The following is a 22,509-nucleotide window of genomic DNA, read 5'->3' as shown; positions in this document are numbered from 1 at the left end:
GCTTGCTTTCTCATCGTGCCTCTAGTTCTAACAGCACTGAGCTGTTTTATTGCCACACAATTCCCTTTTTACATGATTCGGAATGGGAGAGGGGTTAAATAACTTAAAGAAAAGCTAAAGACCATCCTGCGCAGACCTTCTCATGTTTCTCAGTATCTCTCATCATGGCTGCAGTTAAGAATGAATGGTCAAGATAAAATAGTGCCTCAGTGAAGATTAATGGAAAGCTACTTCCACAGATAACCTGCAGCATGTTCTCATCTCTGAGATTTATAGACTCAGCTATAAGAAGTGCACACTCATCGTTTCTGTCTGTATGTAGGGGTCAATTCTAATGCTTATTCCAGAAGAGCACTTGTTAACTGAGCATCTCTCAGCAGTCCAGAGCAAGATGCACTGTTTACAGCTCATTGGCCTCTATAAATGCAAGCTTAGGAAAATCCCAAATTAATAACCATAATGATAAACGGACTTTCATGAATGTGATTTTTTATGGATATACCTGTGCTATTTCCTTGCTTATTTTGAGTACTCTATACAGGAACAAACAGCACCTTTAATTACCCCATATTTATCATACCTCCTGCCAAATTGTGGACCCCTGGAAGCATTATGGTTTCTGAAATCCAATAAGGACCCCCCATTCTGTACAGAACACCTGCATTTAAATATTGCAGTTGCATCTCTCTGCAAAGTGATTTCTGTCACATGTACTATATCTTAACTACTCACCGTTTAGATATAACAAAATGCAGCTAAGCCGAATTTACCCAAAGGGAACACGTGTAGATTCTTCCAACTACATGCCACAAGTCTTCTGGAACGCTGGCTGCCAAATGGTTGCTCTTAACTTCCAAACTGTAGGTAAGTTATGCTGGTCTCTGCATTTTGTACATTTCCACTTCTCTGATACAGTTTCTGATTTGTAGGTAGGAAAGGCTTTATGCATCAAAAGATGTTTGGTGATTGAAGGATACTGCAGAGCTGTTAATTCACATCTTTACCACCAATTTTTCTTTCTAACTAGGTATATTCATAACTACCACGTTGTAATTAGTATAATATGCATATATAATACCCTCCACGTTGTCATCATTTGTAAGTGGTTACCATTGAGCAGCATCTCAGATCTGGCAGGGATTTTTTTCCTGACCCCTGAAAATCTCATTACTTCAAGACATAAGGGCCTTAAATAGAAAATTCCACTTTAAGAGTGAGTTTTTAAGAAACAAAGACATTTGTCCCCTAGGTGCACAAGTCCTTTCCTAAATGGAATGTGGTGTTGTCCAAGGCTATGTCTGTTCTGAAACATAAAAATATTTCCATCTGCTGCATTCCAGGACATATCCTCACCATGTGCTGCCTCTGGGCACATGGTACCGTGGTATCATTCACTTTTTCCTGTCCAGTTGTGCCCATGTACAACTTTGAAAGCAAAACCCCACACAGGCTGGGAGTCTGCAGAGTGATAAAAACCCTTTTGGGCCAGTTTCAGTCAAGTATCAGGCACCCAGTGTCTGATGTTAGAAGGGGTTTGAAGCATAACTACTCTGCTGGGTTGGGTACAACAGCACAATCAGTACAACACTGAGGGACTCAACACCTCAGTGTTAAGGCTTCTTTTAAATTGTGAAAGCGTTTTCTATTGAGTAGGCTCTGAAAGATATCTTAAAGATGCCTTTTTTATGTCTAAAGAATGGAAGAGGATGGCCACAAACACATCTGAAGCCTTTAAGCAACAGACATATAGCTCTTTACATTCCAGTCAGTTTGAAATTACAGTAATTGTTATTATCTCATTGCTTTTTAAAATTATCTATTCAGAACATAATTGTTATCAATGTTTTTAACACCTAGATTTGTCTATGCAAATAAACATGGGAATGTATGAGTACAATGGCAAAAGTGGCTACAGGTTAAAGCCAGAATTCATGAGAAGACCAGACAAACACTTTGATCCATTTACTGAAAGTATAGTGGATGGAATAGTAGCTAACACCTTGTCTGTCAAGGTATGTATGCAGCTGGTGAAAATGCTCTCATTATAGCGTCAGAGCATACATGTATTCCTGTTGTGCAATGCCCTAGCAAATAACTGTACTAAGTCAAGAGAATAAGATGCATTTCATTTCATGGAGTGACATTTCCTTTTTAAACTCTGCCTCACATTACATATTGAAGGATAAATAAATGTATTTTTATTGCATATCTTCTTTTCCATAGACATAATTGGGAAGTCAATGGATTTAAGAGTAGTTTGGCTGTGGTTTTAGTAGCAAAGGGCTGAATTTAAAACCTGCTGTTACAAAGCGGTAGGTTGGACTGGAATAGAACACTACCTTGTTTAGTACAAATACACTTTCTGGTTCCCTATTAAGTTCTCCAGCAGAACTGTGGAACCATAAATGCCAGCTGCAATTCATTGCCAAGCTGCTTTTCTTTGCTCCTTTTTAAGGACCTCTCAGATCGAGAACTCTTTGTCTGAATGTTTAGAGGGAGAGGTTGCGTTGGCTATGACAGGACCATTCATTTATACTTGGTATAGCTCTAGTATTAAAAACATAAACTTTCTGAAATCCTGTTATTCCTTTAATGGACTTCTCCCTTAGAACAGCACCTGTATTATAGAATCCACCTGCAAAATATCCTCCTGTTTTCACTGAGAGAAAACAAGTATTTCCTCTCAGGCTGCAGACACAAGTGTAGCAGAGCAGTGCTGGGAGGGATATAAATAAGGTAATACTCTGATTTTACCAATGAGTGGCTAAAAAAAGATGCCTGTGTGGGAATGACCTTTAACGGTGACCTGTAATCATGGAAGCTTTCAGTTCCTGCTGGGGTTTAGAGGCACTTTCTCCTGCAATTTTAGTAAATGGAGGTGGAAGTCATTCAAGAGCTATTAGGGAGATGCACAGCATTTTTAACAGGAAGGAGCATCCAGGAGTCACGAAGCAGCTCTCAGAAGTCACCTACTTGCTGAGTCTGTTGCTTACAATGTCAGTGCCCACACGAGGTACAGCTGAGAACAGATTAAGGGTTGCTTTAGGCAAACCTTATTAGAATACCAACTTTTTAGCTTATTTTTTCCCTTGCTGTCAAAAGCATGCTTGTACCTTTTTTCTTCCATCAGGTGTTGAACCTGTTGTTGAAACTGGAATAGAAATCAGAGCTCTTGAAGCTACTGTGTTGTGGAAATGGGCAGCTGGATTAAGGAGGAGATCCAAATGAGTATTCCTGCTGAGGGAAGGGCAGCAGCATGATCTCAGCCACATTATCATTCACAGGGGAATTCAGGACCACAGGGTCACAGGAAACCAGGCTTCATAACTTGTTTTTCTGTGTCTACAGTATTAAACAGTAGTGGGGTTTGTTTCATGTGGTTTTGGCTTTGTCTTGGTTTTATCTTAAATGCATACTATCTGATCATTAATGAGAGTTCTCCACCTGTATTTCAGCTACTCATTTCCTAATCCTCCAAGCGGTCTCTAGTGATCCTCCTTTGTTTTGGTTTTAGATCATTTCAGGTCAGTTTCTTTCTGATAAAAAAGTGGGTACCTATGTAGAAGTGGATATGTTTGGCCTACCTGTTGATACAAGAAGAAAAGCATTGAAGACCAAGACCTCTCAAGGCAATGCAGTTAATCCTGTTTGGGAAGAAGAAACCATAGTGTTTAAGAAGGTCAGTGTAACACTTGCTCCCAAAAGTGCCTCATGCTTGATTTATCACTGTCTGGTAGCATAATGTTCTGGTTTGCTGAAACTTTGCATTTGCTAGAAAGAAGAGATTTTGAGTAGATATTTCTTAAACTGTTTATTGTTAACCACGGAGGGTGTAATTTTGCTAATGTAGTTGTGCCAGCTCCTAATGATGTTAATGAGTTTAAAGTCATCTTGATTGTTTCACTGACGCAGCTGGAATCAGTGAGACGTCGATAGGCTCATCTGCATGGCACAGTGCAGTGCCACTCGATGAGCAAGCACAGCTCCCAGCAGCAGTTCAGCTGAATTACCGTGGTGTTTTGCCTTGCCTGAACAGCCCTCCTGGTATCCTGTGAGCAGGAGGATGTGAATAACAGCCTGGCTGTCCGAGCTAGCACATCAAAAGCAATCTGTTATCTCTCCTTAGTGCTCCATTGTGCTATAGATGAGATGAGACAACATAAATCCCATCCACTTGAAGTGAGACATAGGCTCCTGAGTTACTTGTGCAATTTGAACAATATTACCCAGACTCAGTTCTTTGAGGGAGAAGAAAATACTGAGCATGTTTGAGGGTTGTGCAGTGTGAATTTCTTGCTGTGCTTCTCAATACACTCCCAGCCAGTTTTTTTTAATAGGGTCTCTGGCTTTTGCTTATTGGGCCCTGTGGTTGAGTGGATCCTGACTCCAGGTGTTTGTAAACCAATGTATGTTATATTTCCTTCAGCAAAGATAGCTCACAGAGGTGTTTACACAATCAGTACTGCCAGCCCTGCTTTCCAGGGAGTGCAGCCCTTTTGCCTGAATATTTGGCCTTCTGAATGACTTTCCTTTGGCAGCCTGCCCAAGCTTAAGTTTGGAAACATCGCTGGCATTTTTCTTCTGTAATGAACTTCTAATTAGTGTACTTCATTTCTCTATTTAGTTAACGATCATGCCTGACTGCCTCTGTGCTCAGAGCAGCATAGAGTGCTATTTTTAGTGATGTTGAAAATAAATAGAGAAGCTCTTAGGTTTTGGTTTTTGTTTCCTGTTTCTTTTTCCTTTTTCCTTTCATGGTCTAGATAAATTTTGGCATATGTGCTGAAATAACGCATATCTGTGCCCAGGTTAGAAATACCTGTATTTGTATGTATATCTGCAGTAAGTAAGAAAATTAGATTAATTATACTACACGTCTTTTAAAGTAATATTAAAGATCCCTATATTAGTTTCTTGGGTGTTTTTTCACTGTTTGGACTTCTTTCTTATGTGGTGCCATGGAAGCATCCAATGCTTGTGAACATCCTGCCCAATTAAATCCTTTTAGCCTAGCCAGTGAGTATGCTGCAGCACATTCTACTGGGGTTGACATGGTTCATGTCATTCATACATTCATACTCTGCAAAGCAGGTTGAGTTCCTTGTTGAGTTTTCAAACACTAATCTGCCTGTCAGTGGCTTTTCTTAGTCAGTAAGTAATCCCATTGGCACAAAGGAAAAAACCATGTAGGACTGTGAGTAATGATCAGAAATCGGTGTTCACGGGGGCTTGAAGTTGAGCTGATGTGATCCCTTGTGTCACATTGAAAACAGAGGGTCAAACTGCAGGGTTCAACATACTATGAGTGTTTCATGACTGAAAAATGTTTCTGTGAGGGTTATCTTGACATGCAGCTGCACCCACCCTGACCTCCTTTATGGTAAGACCTTCCTATGGATGTGTAGTTGTTACTGTCTGCTAGGCTGAACTTTCTCTGCTATATTGCCTATGAAAGGAGCTGTTTCATTCAGAGCAGAAAGTTAATCACACAGCAATATTGCCTTCTAGGTCGTTTTGCCTTCCCTGGCATGTTTGAGGCTAGCAGTGTATGAAGAAGGAGGGAAATTCATCGGTCATCGGATACTACCAGTCTCAGCAATTCGACCAGGTAAACCTTGTTCTCCGTTTGGACAGTTGTTGTGTAGGAAAAAGAAACAGCAAACCAGAATCTCAGCTGCTGTAGATCAGCAGCCACTCTGCAGATTTGTAGCAACTGGAGGTTTAAACAATCTATCTCAACTTTGCAAAGGGAAACACCATGTTTCACCAGTCATTTCAATTGAAATGAAACTGCATGCTCACAGATTTATGCTAAAAGGTGCACACTTTTGAGTGGAAAGAGTGCAGCAGCCCATTTTGATATCATATTTGTTACAATGGGAGATGGCTGGGAAAGGAAGCAAGATATGTTCCTCTAATGTAATTTTTACATGCATGTAAGGACCGACCTATAGACAAGCTGTTGTATCTTTGTAATAGCTTTAAATCAACCCAAAATTACTTCCATCTTCATTGATGAAACAAAAACAAACCAACCAAAAAAATCATTGCTGCTCTCTTCTAAATCAGATTATGTCTATTATAATTAGTGGTACTTAAATGAAAATTGACGTGTAAAAACAGCCCTTATTTTCCAGGCCAGAGACTTGTTAGAAGTCACGTTTCAGAAAGATGCAGGGACACTGGAATTTTGAGCAAGAGAAGCATTCGACTTCAGTGCCAGCTCTTCCAGTGAGGGGAGGAAATTAATTAGGGCAAGCATATGGGCCATAAACATGCTCCCAGCTTCACTCACACTGGAAAAGGAAGAATATCTGTATCTAGCCTCTACCTTATGCTTCCAGCCCCAGCAGTAGCGCAAAACTCACATGTCCCTATATCTAACTGTTGTTCATATTATTCCTAAAGACCTGGTCTCAGGTAAGGTATAAACCAGTCCCTTCTCTTGAAGTAGGCCCTTCTAAGAGCTCCAAATGGTTTTGCCTGAGCTGGTGTGGGTCGCATGGCCTCACTGGAAGCGCAGACAGGCTGGCCAGGGGAGGTGGCTGCTGGTCATGTCACTGCTCCAGGGTTTCCTCACCAGTTGTCACTCCTCTTTACCTTTTCCTTCCCTTTTCTCTACCCTGCTTTTCTCCACACATCCCTGCCCATTCGGCTCTGCCAGCTCTGCCAATGTCCACAGCTTTGTCGTGAGCCAGCTCGGTTTATCAATGCAGCAGAAGACTCTCAACTTTTTTATTCCAGATGCATTTTCTGCTGGCTTAATGGATGTAATTGTCCTCAAAGTGCAGAGGAAGACAGGTGATTGGAGAGGACAAAGGGAGATGTGAAGGATTTCCCTCTTCTCATGAAAGTGAGCGTGGCTGGTCACCTTTCATGGAGCTTGCCCTTCCTGCAGCACAGAGTCCATTCAGCAGAGCACTGAATCATGCAGCTGCTTTTAAGCTTGTGCTCTCGAGAACAAAGGACACTGTGTTAAATCAGACAAGGACTTCCAATAGCTTTTACCCATGGGCCTAATCTCTATCGTTTCAACTCCAGTTATCATTAGTCTACAGCATGCTGATTTTAGTTTGCGTTCATGCTGATAATGTGCACAAACTGCTGAAGGAGCATGAGAGAAACCTTTGAAATACATAGTTTCTGTCTTTTTTGAGACATTATTGAGAAGTGTATCATGCTGTCATTCAAATCCACAGAATTGCCATTATTCCCAAAGCAAGGATTGAGCTGTTAACTTGGACAGGGAGTTGTTCACATCAGCCAAGTGAGGATCCTCCAGATAGGTGCATCCTGCTCATGACTTGTATTCTGATGCTACCCATTTATGTGGCTCCGTGGCCAGGCCTTAGAACAGCAGCTTCAGCCATGGCGTGAGAGGCACCAGTTTGCAAGGCAGAGGATGCAGCTTTGCAGCACTGCAATTCTGTATGAGTTTGTTGGGTCTGGAAGTTCTTTCCTCCCATCCCAACCTGTGTGCTTCCATCACTGCCTTATGACCTTATGGGGAGGCATTTTGGGGAGCTAAATTGATGGAAGACTCTGCTATTTCTTAGGGTTGCTTTTTCCAGACTTTATCTTGCTCAGCTGCCTGTCTACAGTCACAAAAGTGTTAGGGAACAAGACAGAGCAGGGGATGATGGTAGGTGGCTGGGAGAAAGGGGTTGAGACTGTTCCATCTGTGGTGCCTTGACATGAACTTAGCTAATCTGCTCTGTAATGCATGCCCTCACTCTTACAAGACAGCCAGCTTTCAAAACAGCCTGAAAATACTTTGGGTTTTAGATATATTTCTAAGATTGGTCACATAAGAGGATTCATACGCACATACTTTGTAGATATAGTGCCACATTGTCTGGTTTTTAAAAGGGATGCTGTGTTGTGGATGGGTTATTACATCTCAGTTTTACTTGGCTGTTCAGATTCCTGAGTACTACAAGGGTCACTTCTGAAAATTAAAGAAGAGCTAAAAAAAACCCCAAAACAGTCAAAGGTAATAAAGTAGAATGCATCAAAACTATCATTTTTAGTATTATCATTGTATAAATTACAATTTTTAGCATTATTCACAGATGTAAAAATGAAGGAAATATATGATTTTAAGCTGCAGTGTCTTGTGCCTTTCTAACAGTCCCTTGTCTTATACTTACCCCTGGAACCCTTCAGGTAAATCTTTCCTACCAGGAGTGCCTGGGGTTGCTTGCTCAGCTGGAGCCACACTATAAATAACAAATGATAACACAGTTACATTAGAAATGCCTGTGGAAGAGTTTATGCTCTGAACTGGTTGTTTCTTATTTTGCAGGCTATCACTACATCTGTTTGAGGAACGAGAGGAACCAACCTTTGACACTGCCAGCTCTCTTTGTGTACATAGAGGTCAAGGACTACGTACCTGATACTTATGCAGGTAAATCTGTGACATTTTTGTACTGAAAAAGGTTAATTGAAATGCAAAATGCATGTGGTGGAGATGACTTGCCCCAATGAGATAACAGACCCGCGTACAAACCTCTGCATCCGATGGATCATTATGTCTCATCACTCATACAAGAGGGCCTGATTCACAGCGACCTGCCTGAGGTTTAAGATTAGGCCAGCTCTTATTTTCAGCAGGCCTTATATGACTCTAAAGGAGGAAATACCCCCGACATTTGCCATTGAAACACAAATGAAACTTGGCTTACATGACGCAGTAGTATGTAATTGTTTCCTACGCAAAGTGCCATGCTCAATGTCCACCGTTGTGTTATGGAATTGTCTCCAGACAAGGGTAGATTTACAGACCACACTGTATTCTGTATAGCTAGTTTGATTTTTAAGAAACCCAGTGTTCCTCAGTGCATCACGTGAAGCAGGATCCTGGCGGGCTGATGCTGTAAGCTTTGAAAATCCATCAGAAAACATTGTGCAGAAAATTGCACATCCTTGAGACCCAAGCTCAAAGTCAAAGACTGTTCCTGCTAGAGAATTTGTGCATGATGGTGCACTCCCCTCCGCTGTTTCTAGGACCTAGGAGTAGCTATCAGCAGCAGATCTGTATGAAAAACACTGTTGCTTTCTTAAAACCTGAGGAGCACAAGAACCATGACATAAGGGCTTTGAAACTGAAGTGTTTGCATTATTTCTAGATGTGATCGAGGCCTTATCCAATCCAATCAGATATGTGAACTTGATGGAGCAGAGAGCTAAGCAATTGGCTGCACTGACTCTGGAAGATGAAGAAGAAGTAAAGAAAGAGGTAAGGGAGGTTTCAGAGTCTCTGCAAAATAAGTTACAGTATTTAAAAGCATCTACTTTGCTTAGAAAGGCAAATACTGAAAGTCCTTGGGAATTGAATGTGTTGATTACTTGAACACCTGTAAACATCTCAGATAAAATACACCCAGAATGACACTCGGCTGTATTTACAGTGAGAAGCATTGCACTGTGTGTGTGGTTTCACTGCAAACAGCATGTTGTATATGGAACAAGTTACTGTTCAGAGGTAAAGAGATACCAAAAGCTGAATGAAAAACCAGGTTATGTATGTGCTGGTTATGTAGCATGTTATGTGCTATGTAGTATATGTAGTATATGAAGTCTTGAGAAGTCATTGTCTGTTGTTTCCCAGTGTGATGCTGAAGTTCCCCTTATAAAAAAGAGAATTCTGTGTTAGTAACTTGTCCTGAAAATATCACACATTTTCCACAATTCCAGGCTCTTTTCCTGGAGATGTTATTCTGTTGAGAAATGTTCATGTATCTCAGGCTATAATGTCTCTATACATTCCGCATGAGCAAACATGTCCTAAAGAGACCCGGTATAAGCACACAGTAATTTAGTTGGGAAGGGGTCTCCGGAGGTCAACTGATCCAACCCTTGATAGATCTTATGAAGAAAGATGAGGAGGGAGGAGATCACAGAGGAGACCATCACATTTGCAGTAGTTAGGTGTGTGGTTTGGGTGTATGGGATTACCTGTGGGCTAACCTGTAAGCCCTATCTTTCTGTCTAATTGGTGTGGTGCATACAAAAGCAGAGATGTTATTTTGAGCATAACTGAGAGTCCTGGCACTTCAGCTTTGGTTTCTGTTAAACTCCGTGCATTCAAACATTCAGTCTCTCAGTTGCAGACTGTCACTGGGACACCTTTTAGCAGTGTTTGAAAATATCAACCTTGTCTTACACAGATCTCTTGTGTCAGATGTTAGGCACATCCTGTGACTCAAAAGGCGCTCGGTACAGGTCTCTAGTAAAGATGGAGAAATGCATTATAATCCTGGATGGCCCTCAGCTCTGGTACCTGTCTTCTTCAATTCTCAGATGCGCAGAACATCATTGAACTAGATTTTGTAACCAAGAATACATTCCCAAAGCAGACCAGATGAGTGAAAGTCATTACAATTCAGTGGCCAACAATTTACTCTTTGTGCAGTGTCACAAGTTCGGCTGAATGAGGACACCGTGAAATGCTCAATAGCATCTTAGACATTTATCTAGGACGCTCTACACATGAGATTCTATTTTAATAGCAAAGTCTTTTTTTTTACCATGATCCTTTAAATACCTTGGAGGTCATTTTTACTTTTGAAATAGTACAGATTTTCCTGGTCTGTGCAGGCTTATTTGTTAGTTAGAAAAACCCTGGCACAGAGTATGTTCTAAAGCAAATGGGAAGAAGGAAAGATGAATTGTAGCCCTCAGGTAGTGCTGCCATCTGTTGTGAATGCTCATAGGATAAAGTAGCTTGTTTTGGAGTAGCAGAAAAATACCTTTTAGGAGAAAACTGCCATGACTGTAGTGATGTTAAAAATGTATAAATGTTCAGTTAGGTGCCATAGCAAGAGACAGGTACAAAACTGCTGCTTTAAGTGCAATCTGAACACCATTGTTGCCTTCTGTTTCTAAACGTCCCTCCTGAGTAATGAATCATATTAGGAGATGACAACATTTTCTTCATCACTCAGCCAGGCTGACTGCTTTGATCACTTACATGGGCCCAGGAGAATCACATCGGTTAATAATTGCAAGTAGTTCACTGGCAACATAGCTAAATAAACCCAAGTGTGTTTGCCAGGAATGTACACACAAGTGCACCTGGATTTGATTTTCCCACGTACAGCTTCACATTTACACTCTGTAAATGTCTGTGGGCTAAGCTGTGCTGTGTCCTAGCATAGATTCCACCTCCCCACACCTCCTTCACTCCCCTCACACACATTTACTTGTCTGAGCTGGGTTCTTGCAGCTCGTCACAGGAAAACTGAGGGGTTTTCTTTGCTACTTAGAAGTTCAAACTGCATCTTTGTCAGAAGCTCCGCAGGCTTCTTGCAAGCCAGTAGTCAAATCAGATCCCTGATAGTGAATTGTTTTGAACACATGAATTAGCCTTTCTTTAGGATTCAAGTTAAACTGCCTGTTAATGATCAGTGTAATAACATAAATAAAGAATGGTGAAGACCTGACAAAATTTACAGCAACTTTTCTGTGTGTTTCATACGTTCCTGCCATAATATGAATTCCTACCCTTAGCTTCCTGGTCAGCCTGGCCTTAGAAAAGGTATTTTTTCAGAATGAAGGCATTGTAATACCTCTAAGCGTGGGGTTTCCATCTTTAACTGTAAGTATCTGAATACATAGAAAACCTTTACGAGCATACAGGTAGTGAGGGTTCCCTTCTCTTCCCCTGGCTGGTGTCCTTTACAGAGAGGAGAAATAAGCCATAGCAATTTGCAGGATGTTCCTTGGTGTGACTTAACCCCAGCCTGAAGTAAGTTGATGTAACTAACTTGCACATTTTCACCCCAGCAGCCACAGCAGCAGAAGTGTGTAGGGGCTTGGTCAAAACTAGCCAGAGTGGGATGCATTTTGGCTGTTTTGCTGGTGTGATGTCCCTGGGGCTGTATGTTAATACCCACTGCAGAGGCAGGGAGTCAGGAGGCCTTGCTGGCTCAATAATGTGTCTGACATGGAAGCAGCAGAGCGTCTGACCTGTTGTTCCTATCCATAAAACAGTGTTGAAGTAGCAACTATTGTTTTGCGTGCTTGGATATAAATCAAATGAAGCCAGTTGGCTCCTTTGTTAAATCAGATGATTTTGATAGGGAAAGTAAACTGAAACATCTCTAGGAGAGCAGCTGCATCCGGCATAGCTGATACCACTCTTTAAACTGAAAATTCAGGCATAATTTTGCAAATCATAGCGATCACACCAAGTTGCAGTAATGGAAATCCAGTTCATTTGATGCTTTCTCTAGGGAGGTCATGCTTACACTTGCATTAGATTTCCCAACCCCAGTACATCACAGCTCCTTTCCTCTGTGTATATAAAAATAGACCATATTGATACGTACCTGTATGGGTACATATCTTTCTACGTAGTAAGTATACTGTCTTGCAAAAGACATGGTAACGTGGAATATAAACCAATTTCAGTGAATATTGAAACTATAAATTACAAGGCTGGATTACATCATGTTTTAAAAACAGCCAAAAATATTCTCCACCAAGGAACAATCGTGTTTACTTTGGTATTCTCTGTGATGAATTACGAGAAGAGAAAGTGCTTTTTAATGAGATTAGATTGCTTGATGTAGTGAAAATTACTCTCTATTCACTTCCTGATCCTGTCTCACATTTCTGCTTTAGCTTCTGAAAACAGATGGTTTGTGTCCAACCCTGACAGGGTATTAATAGTTCCTCAACAAGCTGCAGTGAAGCATAATCCCCCAAAAGGAAGATAATACCCACTTTCACATGCAGGGACTTTTGGGGCACAGACTTGCCAGAAGTTAGGAATTCTAGCTTCATTTGTATTAAATGCTGATGATCTGTATAGCAAACATTGTTTTTATTAAACTAATGAGTTGCATCTTGTGAGGAGTATGTTTTAAGGAGAATTGAGGGGATGACCATGTGTTTTGCCACAGCTACATCATTCTGTCATGAATGTTGGCTAGATCATGTTTTTCCTTATTTTACTGCAGTCATTCCTGCTTGAGATAAATGATGTTGTTGGCATTGGTTTTCAATTGCATCATGTTTCTGACTACAGTATCTCTCTCCTATAATTTTAGTAGAAATAGGCTACTGAGACAGAAATAGTTCTGCAATATGCAGTATGTTGTCAGGGCCAAGACGAAGGCAGCAGCAGCAGGAGCAGCACAAAACACTTAGATCAAAATGTATTTTGCCTCTGATGATGCAGTGCAGGCTGATGCTTTGCAAGTGTGGAGTAATCAAGGGGAAAAAACCAACAATTGCGGTATCCTGCCTCTGCGTGTAATGTGATTGCCATCAAAGAATGCAACGGAGCAGCTGAAGGAACAAATCCAAAACCACCCTGAGACACCATGGCAACTGGCCCCTTGCAGGGACAGCAGGAAGCAGGGCTTGGCCATTACAGCAGGAAGCAGGGCTTGGCCATTTCAAAATAAGAATGGCTTTGAATGACCTTCTTCTTGCTGAGTGCTGGGTGCTTGCTTAAAAGCAAGGGAAATAAGGTGTTTAATGCGTAGTACAACGCACGCTGTAAGCCTGAGCCTTTAGGAAACTGGAGCGAAAGAAAAGCTTGTGGAAAATGCTTAAATATTTGGATACCACAGATGTATTTATGCAGCAGGATGGAGGTACTGTTTACATATTATCCTTGCAGTGTAATTACAAGAATGTAAGATCTTGGGAATCAGAAGCATGTCTCTGTTCTGTAAGAATGGTGAATAACAACAGTGCTGCATGTAGCTATGGAATGTGAAAGTAATTTTGTGTACGCGTTTTGTTCACAGCAGGGATTTGAGTAGCATTTTCAAGCCTGCTTCTGTGTTATTTCTAGAAAGGTTTTATGGCAGAAAACAATGCTTTTCAGTAAAAGACAGATTTCACATCTGGTGCAGCTAATATGGACTGTGCTGAGAGACATCCCCCATGAGTTATAGCCTCTTATAAGAAAAATACTCTTTCAGAACAATACATACTCTATTTCTTCTTGAAATTTACCCTGCAAAATGAACCACCTGGATTACCAGAGCTCTTAAGGATATCGTTTTGGTTGGTTTGCTGTTAGAATGATTTGTATATAACATTTAGAGAATATTACATATGTAAAAAAGAGGCTAAACTAGACCTACAGATAAATAATAGAGGTCTGTTAGTTAGGAAGAATAACGGAAATCATTCTGTATTTCCAGATTGACCATGGAGATGCACCATCGGAAGCTAACAGTGAACCTAGGCCAACACCAGCAGAAAATGGAGTCAATTGCACTGCCTCTCTTACACCGAAACCAGCAACTCAGGTTGTCCATAGCCAACCAGCACCAGGTAAGAAAAGAAAGGAAAACCAAAAAGGTCCCATCTTTCCAAAATAAAGCTGGATAATAATTCTTCATGTGCTTGGCATTTAAAGAACAAAGTTGGGGCATTGCATTTTGTTGGTTTGGTTTCATAAAATAGGTGTAAATTTTCCTCCTATTATTGTATGCTGTTAGGGCCAGTCTTCTTCAAATACACAAGTATCTTCTACTTAAGAGTTGCTTTTCTGGCACAACTGAAGTTCATTAAAAGCAATAAAACTTGGGGTTTGTTTTTCTGTTTGTTGCAAGTGCAGGAATGTCTTTAAATCATTTTGAAAATATGCATGATTTATGCCTATAGTTACCTCTAATTCCACACACAAAATAGTCTTAGATACTTCTATATTTTGAGAGGTATTGAAACATCTTCTATAACGAATGCTTGCTGAACCACTGTTTCAATTTTATGACTGCAGTCTTCACAGGCTTGATCTAACTGACTTCCAAGCAGCTGGATTTGTCTTGTGCACAGAAATTTTGCACTGACAGCATAACATAGGGCAGTTGTACTAAACAACAGCCTAATACCACTTAAATGACTCATATGAGTGAGCTCAATACCATCCTTCTCAGAAGGAAAACAGCAAAGCTCAGGTGGGTGTTGGAAGGTTCCCTTTTTGTGTGGGTTCACAGAACCATAGAATGGTTTGGGTTGGAAAGGACCTTAAGATCATTCAGTTCCAACCCCTTGCCATGGGCAGGGACACCTCACACTAAACCATGCCACCCAAGGCTCTGTTAAACCTGGCCTTGAACATGACCAGGGATGGAGCATTCACAGCTTCCCTGGGTTCACAGGATCAGTGTTGCTGTTGCTACCCTTCTGGGTTTTCTCAAATGACTAACAAATGCCCACGTCAGTGTGCATCCTGTGTCACCTACCATGTTTTAATATGCAGGCCAAGCAGCACGATAACGGCTGTTGTCTTAAAACAATTAGAATTAGTCATCTGTTTTACCTCTAGGTTCGGTGAAAGCACCTGCAAAGACAGAAGATCTTATTCAGAGTGTCCTCACAGGTAATAAATATACACTTTACACTGCATGAATGCTGCACTTCTTTGTCAAATACACTTTTTATGAAATAGGCCATCTGGCTTAGACACTTCTATGAGCAATTGGGACTGCAGTAACTCATAGAAAATGAGCAAACCATGTTTTCCTCCTCAGCTCTGAAGGTATTAAATGCTTGAGCATGTCTCATAGGATCAGTATTGGGTGCCAACAGGGAATTTTTTTTAAGTATCCCAGTATTGTAGTTTCACAGGCACAACGTTACCATCTAATGCAGACAAAAGACCAGCACCATTATAAGAAGCTAAATTTGCTCTGAATATTGTGAATAGTAGTGAAACCATTTTATCTTCATTGCCCTTGCAGTGTTCCCATTGCTCCTACAAAACTGAAAATGAACATTACATTAAGCAAAGTGGGCTGTCAGTTAAATAGTGCCCTGCTGTTCAACTGGGAGTTCTGTCCTCCAGCTTGATGTTAGATTGCAAACCTCCTAGCTCAATTTATTTTATAGCCAGTCTCCTATGTTAGAATAAATCTTATGTAGGCCTATATTTAGGAGTAGAAAACAGATAAGACCCGTGAAATCCTGTGTGTTGAGAGCCTCTTATTCAGTCTCCTTCATGTGCGGTACAAAGAGGCTGGCCTTGATTGTGTTAGTACCTGCTGGCCTCATACAGTCAGTCTGTTTTCTGGGAAGGACTCTTCAGGCTGTTTTTTCTGTGACCCCAGATCATGCAAGTCATCTTTTTGGGCTTTGGTTTTGGGGTTTTTTTTGAATTGCTGTTTCAGGGTGAGCCCGTACAGGTCAGATGAGCAGACACTGAGCTCGAGCTGTGATCTAGGTTCACAGAGCAGGGCATCCTTCATAGCTGTGGTTGGATGACAGCACTAGACTGCTACCAACTTAGCTACCAATCCTTCGCTGGACTGGTAGTTAGATGGCCATGACTCCTCTGATGAAGGATCTCCATGAAGAAGAAAAGTCTCTCCCAAGATGCCAGGATGATACCAGGACAGATGCCTCCAGGCAGTAGAGCAGGCAGCTGAAGTGCTCTTTATGAAGGGGGTTTAGGCATCAGCATGTTAATATCGCCCATCCAGAGTGAAGGGAAACTTGAAGTGTTGGTACAGTGGGTATAAGAAAGATCTGTACTCAGATCTGTGTAAGGTCATGTTTTTATATGTTGAGCTGATGGGAATCTTTTGCATCTGAAAGGGCTTGAGGAAAGAAAATACATGGGTTTTATTTTGCTGCACATCTTGGTGTTCTGAATTTTCATCTCACTTCTTACTCTTCTATCACTTAGAATTGTCACAGTATTATTAGTCTGGTTAGCTTACTTCCAGGTAAGTCTACTCAGTTTAAGCTAGCACATTTCACTTACCTGCAGTAAAGCAGCATGCTTTGTTTCATCCCTGCTAATGGCAGTTCCTGGGTTCTTTGACTGAAATCATCCATTATTAGAAAAATGAAGTGGCTTTTGTTATTATCATTGTAGAAGTGGAAGCACAGACCATCGAGGAGCTAAAACAACAGAAGTCTTTTGTTAAGCTTCAGAAGAAGCACTACAAGGAAATGAAGGACCTTGTGAAGCGGCATCACAAGAAAACCACCGACCTTATCAAAGAGCACACTGCAAAGTACAATGAAATCCAAAATGACTACCTGCGACGGAGATCCGTTCTAGAAAAGACAGCAAAAAGAGACAGTAAGAAAAAGTATGTTGGACATAGCATTCCTGTTTTGGTAGAGCAGATCTTCACTTAAGTCTTCTTTTATAGTAGACAATTAATATGGAGGTGACATTAAAGTAGAGGAAAAAATCAAAAGCAGCAAGATTCCCAAGTAAAATGAAGTCAGAGCCTTTGATATGGAAATCCTCAGGAACAGTGGTCTCCATGACGTGCTGCTCTCCTGCTGGAAGCCACATAAGTTGTTCACCATGTTACATACCTCTTTCCCTGTAAATGAGGGCATCCAATATTTATTTGGGACTTGCCCTAGACCACTGGTGTGGGTAACTCAGCTGTGCTGCCAACAGCAGTCACTGGTTAGGTAGTGAGCTTAATCACAGCCTATCAGAGGGGGCATTCACTGCATACCAAACAGTTGAGAAACCAGACTGCAGCACAAAAGAACTCAGACCCATCTGGATAAAGGGTTTTCCTTTCCTACTTGGGTCAACTGCAGCACGTTTCATCAGAGCACGTCATCTACTCCCATGCTGACCTCCTTTAGGAGGGGTTCCATGGAAACTTCTGCTCCACACTTAATAATATACCTTTATAATATAGCTCCCTTTTCAAGCAAGGAGAAGGTTTTACAGCCATCACACATGGTCATCCTGCCCATATTAAGCAATTTGTTTACTCTAGGCCACCACAGTGTGTTTGCTGGTGGTGGAAGAGACCCAAGTGTCAAACTAGGAACAAAACTAAGTCCTCTTTTATACTATTTATGGGTGAAACAGACACTCTGAATCTGGAGATGGAAGAGCATTGTCTCCAAGTTAGAGCCCTTGAAATAACTCACACTAGAGTAGAAGGCATCAGATACATAATTAGGTGAAAGAAACACTTGAAAGTTATTAACATTTACCTACTGTTTAAATTATGATTGATCAGACCACTTGGGGATCTCTTAATGATTGCTTGGCTTTGCCTCTGCATGCACGTTCCTTCTGTGCTATGTCTATCTCGAAGTCTTGCATTTCCCTATCTCTCTGTGTGGGCTGATATGATTTTCATATCACTTGTTGAGGTAATAATAAGGAAGGAGAGTTGTATTTATCATTATCAGTCTGAAATGCAAAGACTGTTATGACTTGATAATCTTTCCACAGTTATTGTCTTGTTCATGTGGCAAGGCTCTATATCTTAATAAAGAGCAATTCTTGTGTATATGGCAAACGTATACATGCGTGTGTGTCAGACATTGCAGTGTCTGAAACTGTTGGAACTGAACTTTTATTTCTCCCATTAGTGCAGCATTCTCATTTTAACATAACTTATTTTTTACAGTAATTAGATAAGCACAAAATTCCTTTAACTTTTACACAAAATTTATATGGCTGCAGTTCTTAAATATGAGGACATTGAATGAGCATTAACTAAAATGACCTGATACTTTATGGTAGGAGATCATCAGAGATAAAAGCTGCAAGCATGCTCTGGCTGCCAACTTTGTTAATTGTATACCTCTAAATGTTAGTGACTGGGATTCAGGCCATAACTTGTCCCTAGGAAGGAGCTTATTCATTTATGCTTGCTTAATGACAGAATGTCATTGAGTTTAATAAGAGCTTAACACTCATAATATACCTATGTTCAGCTGGCCTTAACTGTTGCCAGTTTTCAGGCTTTTGGGTTCTACACTTGAGTTCAACAAACTCCCTTAATGGCTGGATGGCAACTGCACACAGCGATATTTTATCCATCATCAGTGTGTGTGACAGTGGCAGACAAAGCAATGTCATGTTTCTTTCTTTTCTCCTATTCAAATGGGAGCAGAAAATCGAACTGAATAAATAAAACAACTCATCTTTGAGGAAAAAGCTGGGGCGGGAGGGGGGGGTAACAGAAATCTGACAATAAATCAGTATCACGCTGTAAAAACCTGCAGTCTATTCCACGGAGCTGTCACAGTGATTTCAGAGATGTGAAGTTTTATGTGCAGATACAGAGAAATCTGCAAGTTGGAAAATCTGAGGTTGAATTTTAAAAAGGCAAGGACTATATTTGTAGGGATTTTCAAACTTGCAAACACATACTGGCTCAATCAGCAGGCTTCTGATAGAATACTGCATCCCAAGGAAAATTGCCATGTTTATCATTTTCAGTTATTTCTGGAACTATTTGCTTTAACTGCAAAGAGTAAAACACTACTTCATCAGGAGCCCCTCTATCAGATTGCTGCAAAAAAGTAGTCTGTGGTCAGATGCAATCCGTTGTTTCATGCCCTTGCCTAAAATTGGGTCCACATTCAGTAAAGCCATTGAGGTATTTTGTTTATACACGTGCACAAGGGTTTTGCTGGTGATGTTCTGCAGTTTCTTTAATGATTGTGTCCCTTAAAAGGCAGTTTTGCTATTTTAGCCAGCATTTAGAAGTAGGCCTTATTTCTTCTTCTCAAAGATACAAGAGAAATGTATATTGTAATGGCATATATGCTGACATTAATATTCATCAATGCTGCCTATAGTTAAATTGTCCTCACCTATCCCACTGACACCACTTAACCTCTTAGTGGAATATTCAGATACAACCAAAACGGAAGAAATAAGAAGAGGCTACCTTGGGGTTTGTTTCCTCAGATGGATGAAAGCAGCCTCGCATTATTTCAGTTGAAGTAACTGGAATTGACAGCAGCAGCAAACTTGAACCCAGGAGACAGGCAGCGGTGTGGCGAGTTCTCTGCATTGTGAGCTGTGCATATATCTGAGGAGCAACCTCATTTTGCTCACTGTTCAAGGTTTTGCTGTTTTAGCTGTCTCGGGCACTGTTCTGAGGTTTCCCAGGCAACTGCTTTAACACCTGAGCACAGCAGTAAACACAGCAGCGGAGCAGGGACACAGCCTGTGAAGGGGTTTTTGGCCATATTTGTCTTGGTTTTGGTTTAGTGCTGGCCTGAGAATGAGGCTGCTTTTGCTGCTTATTTTTCCCTTGAGCAGTTTAGTGTCATCATGTCTCCTTTCCCAATCACTTCTCTCCTTCCTTCTCTCTTAAGACAGAATAAATAGAAAACAAAAACCAACCCAGACTGTTCCTCAGTTTTGGCTACCCCATTATATCTTTCCTTTGCTCCTCTGTGCTTCCTTTCTGAGGTTTACTCCCCACTGGGGTGTTAAATTCCCTCCTAAACTCAGCAGCCCATAGAGCACTTCCCTCTCTGTGTGCTATGCATGGCATTTCCTGAAGGGGGGAGAATTTACTAAAGAAAGGGATGAAAGGGATGTTTTATAAATGCATATATAAAGCTACACTCATAAATCTATTGCTGAGTGCATGCAAGGATGACTCTGTTTTCACAGTACTTAGCAGTCACCATCTCTGCTGAGGACTGCGCAGCTTTGAAGTTGGAGTTACATGTCTAGAAGTGGATAAACAAGTTGATGGGCATCTGTTTATGGGAAATCTTGGCAGTTTCATTTATAGCTCATTCATACTCTGGCTCACACCACCATGATGGGTTGGTAAAATGAGGTTTAAAAGCAACAGCCATCCCATGAATAAACTCTTAACGCAGTTTTTTCCTTAAAGGTTACATTATTGGACTTACTAGAGCTAAAATCAGCTTCTGGCCCTATAGGGGGTGCTCAGAAACTTATGGGACTATATATAACCAGCTGCCGCAAAGATATGGGATGTGGTGATTTAGACCTTGTCTGCATCTGTTTGTCTTTGCAGATCTGAAACAGGCAGCCCAGACCACAGTTCTTCAACTATTGAACAGGAATTAGCTGCACTTGACTCCGAAATGACCCAGAAGCTAGTTGAGCTGAAGGAGAAGCAACAACAGCAGCTGCTGAATCTCCGACAGGAGCAATATTACAGTGAGAAGTACCAGAAACGAGAGCACATTAAGCTGGTACATTTGTTATGTTGTCTGCTTTGCTTTAGCGGTCTCAGGGCGAGTAATGAAAGCAGCATGGCAATATAATTAAGTGGGGCTTCCTCTTACTGGGAGTCCATCTCGGAGCTTGATTTCCGTGTGATCTGCTGCAAGTTCAAGGGCTTGTTGTGTCTGTCACTAAAACTTGTAACAACTTGGAAGGGTTTGGACGGAAGGGGGAAAGGCAACAGGATTATTGCTACTGCTAACACAGAGGCCTTACCTCTAGTTACGCAAGTCTCAGTTTACTGCAGCCTTTGGATGGCGTTCCCGTTTTGTTCTGCCACTTTTTTAAACAGAAAACACTCAAGGAGGCAGGAAAATAGGTTGAAATCGCATGAAAATAGATTCAAACATGCCCTCAGGGCACAGAGTTGTGCCAAGCAGTGTTCCTGTTGCAGATGAAGGCTTTAAGGGGATGCAGGATATAATCTGTATATAGCAAAGAAAGAGTTTGTGTTCACCAGTCCAAGCCAGCTTGTTTTTACAGCTGGAGTTTGGCTGACAACTACAGCAGGATCTGAGGCCCTCTGAGCTGAAAAGGAGAAGCTTGGGCAGATGGCAGCTGATGCTGCTGGATGCTCTCAGGCAGAAAAGAACATTTTTAAAGGGTGTTACAGGAGTGCAAACTGTTCCTCAAGTCCAGGCAATCCTCTCACAGCTCTTTTCCTATTATATGATGTTTTGCCTTATTACGTGTTGGGTGAATTGATTTGTCTGCTCTGCCCTGCCATCCAAACGGAGCAGGTCAGAGGAGTGATACGAGTGGATCTCTCCCAGCAAGGCCTCTTCACAAAGTCACTCTTGTGGATCACAGCACAGGGCTGCAGTTCCCAAGTGGTGCCCTGTCTATCACCAGTTGTATGTCCACATTCAGGTAACAGTTTGTCTGCATCTCAGAGGTTTTAGTCATTATAAAAATGACCCATTTTTGACCCACATAGTTGAGCCTCCATTCAAAGCTAACTCATTTAGCTAATTTCAGAATGGGAAATGGCATTTGTCAAAGCAAAGTTACATTTTCAGCGTTACCTAGTTAGGGTAGTGTCAGGATAAGTGCATTTTTTGGCACAGAACTTTCAGACAGTTTTCCCTTTGAGCTGTGCAGGAGTTAATATTCCAATTAAAATCTGCCTTGCAGCTGAGAGATTCTTTGTGATGTATTTCTTTTAGAGGAGAGCCTATTGTTGGTATCTTTCTTCTTTTATCTAAGGACTGAAAAGCTGGATCAGACTCGCTAGGCGTTATTGTAACGTTCTCTGGATCCTCATCCTGAGGGGATTATTTTACAGAATCAGACTTAAATTAGAGGGGGTGATCAAATCAAATTGGTCCCATTTCCAACTTTAATTCACCACTCACTGAACTAGCGCACAAGCCCTGTCAATGTCTCCTCTCCATCAGCATCACCACCATGAGAGCCCTCTTTTTATTAGTGGTTTCAGCACGAATGGGACTGGTCCCAGCAGATTTCAAACCAGTGACTCGGATTCTATTGAATCCACAATTCTGTGATCAAAATATAGGCTATGTTTCTCTATGCTTAAC

General features: G+C 41.2%; 1 protein-coding gene across 4 annotated transcripts in view; it reads left to right on the top strand.

Annotated features, from left to right (window-relative positions):
- PLCB1 (phospholipase C beta 1) overlaps positions 1-22,509 on the top strand; it is a 401,428-nt gene that overhangs the window by 314,233 nt on the left and 64,686 nt on the right. For all 4 annotated transcript variants that reach the window (XM_061461564.1, XM_061461567.1, XM_061461566.1 and 1 more), the window contains 10 exons: positions 740-864; positions 1,858-2,012; positions 3,515-3,679; positions 5,509-5,608; positions 8,306-8,410; positions 9,132-9,241; positions 14,169-14,301; positions 15,299-15,352; positions 16,850-17,069; positions 20,757-20,937. In XM_061461564.1, the coding sequence (XP_061317548.1) occupies positions 740-864; positions 1,858-2,012; positions 3,515-3,679; positions 5,509-5,608; positions 8,306-8,410; positions 9,132-9,241; positions 14,169-14,301; positions 15,299-15,352; positions 16,850-17,069; positions 20,757-20,937 (1,348 nt within the window). The remainder of the gene's footprint in view (positions 1-739; positions 865-1,857; positions 2,013-3,514; positions 3,680-5,508; positions 5,609-8,305; positions 8,411-9,131; positions 9,242-14,168; positions 14,302-15,298; positions 15,353-16,849; positions 17,070-20,756; positions 20,938-22,509) is intronic.

Source organism: Pezoporus flaviventris, unplaced genomic scaffold (genome assembly GCF_033815535.1).
Source record: "Pezoporus flaviventris isolate CSIRO_AGI_PZ_B2104156 unplaced genomic scaffold, CSIRO_AGI_Pfla_v1 ptg000031l, whole genome shotgun sequence".
NCBI classification, from domain to species: domain Eukaryota; kingdom Metazoa; phylum Chordata; class Aves; order Psittaciformes; family Psittacidae; genus Pezoporus; species Pezoporus flaviventris.
The sequence above is the reverse complement of the archived record's forward strand: the minus strand, read 5'-3'. Positions and strand labels throughout refer to the sequence as shown.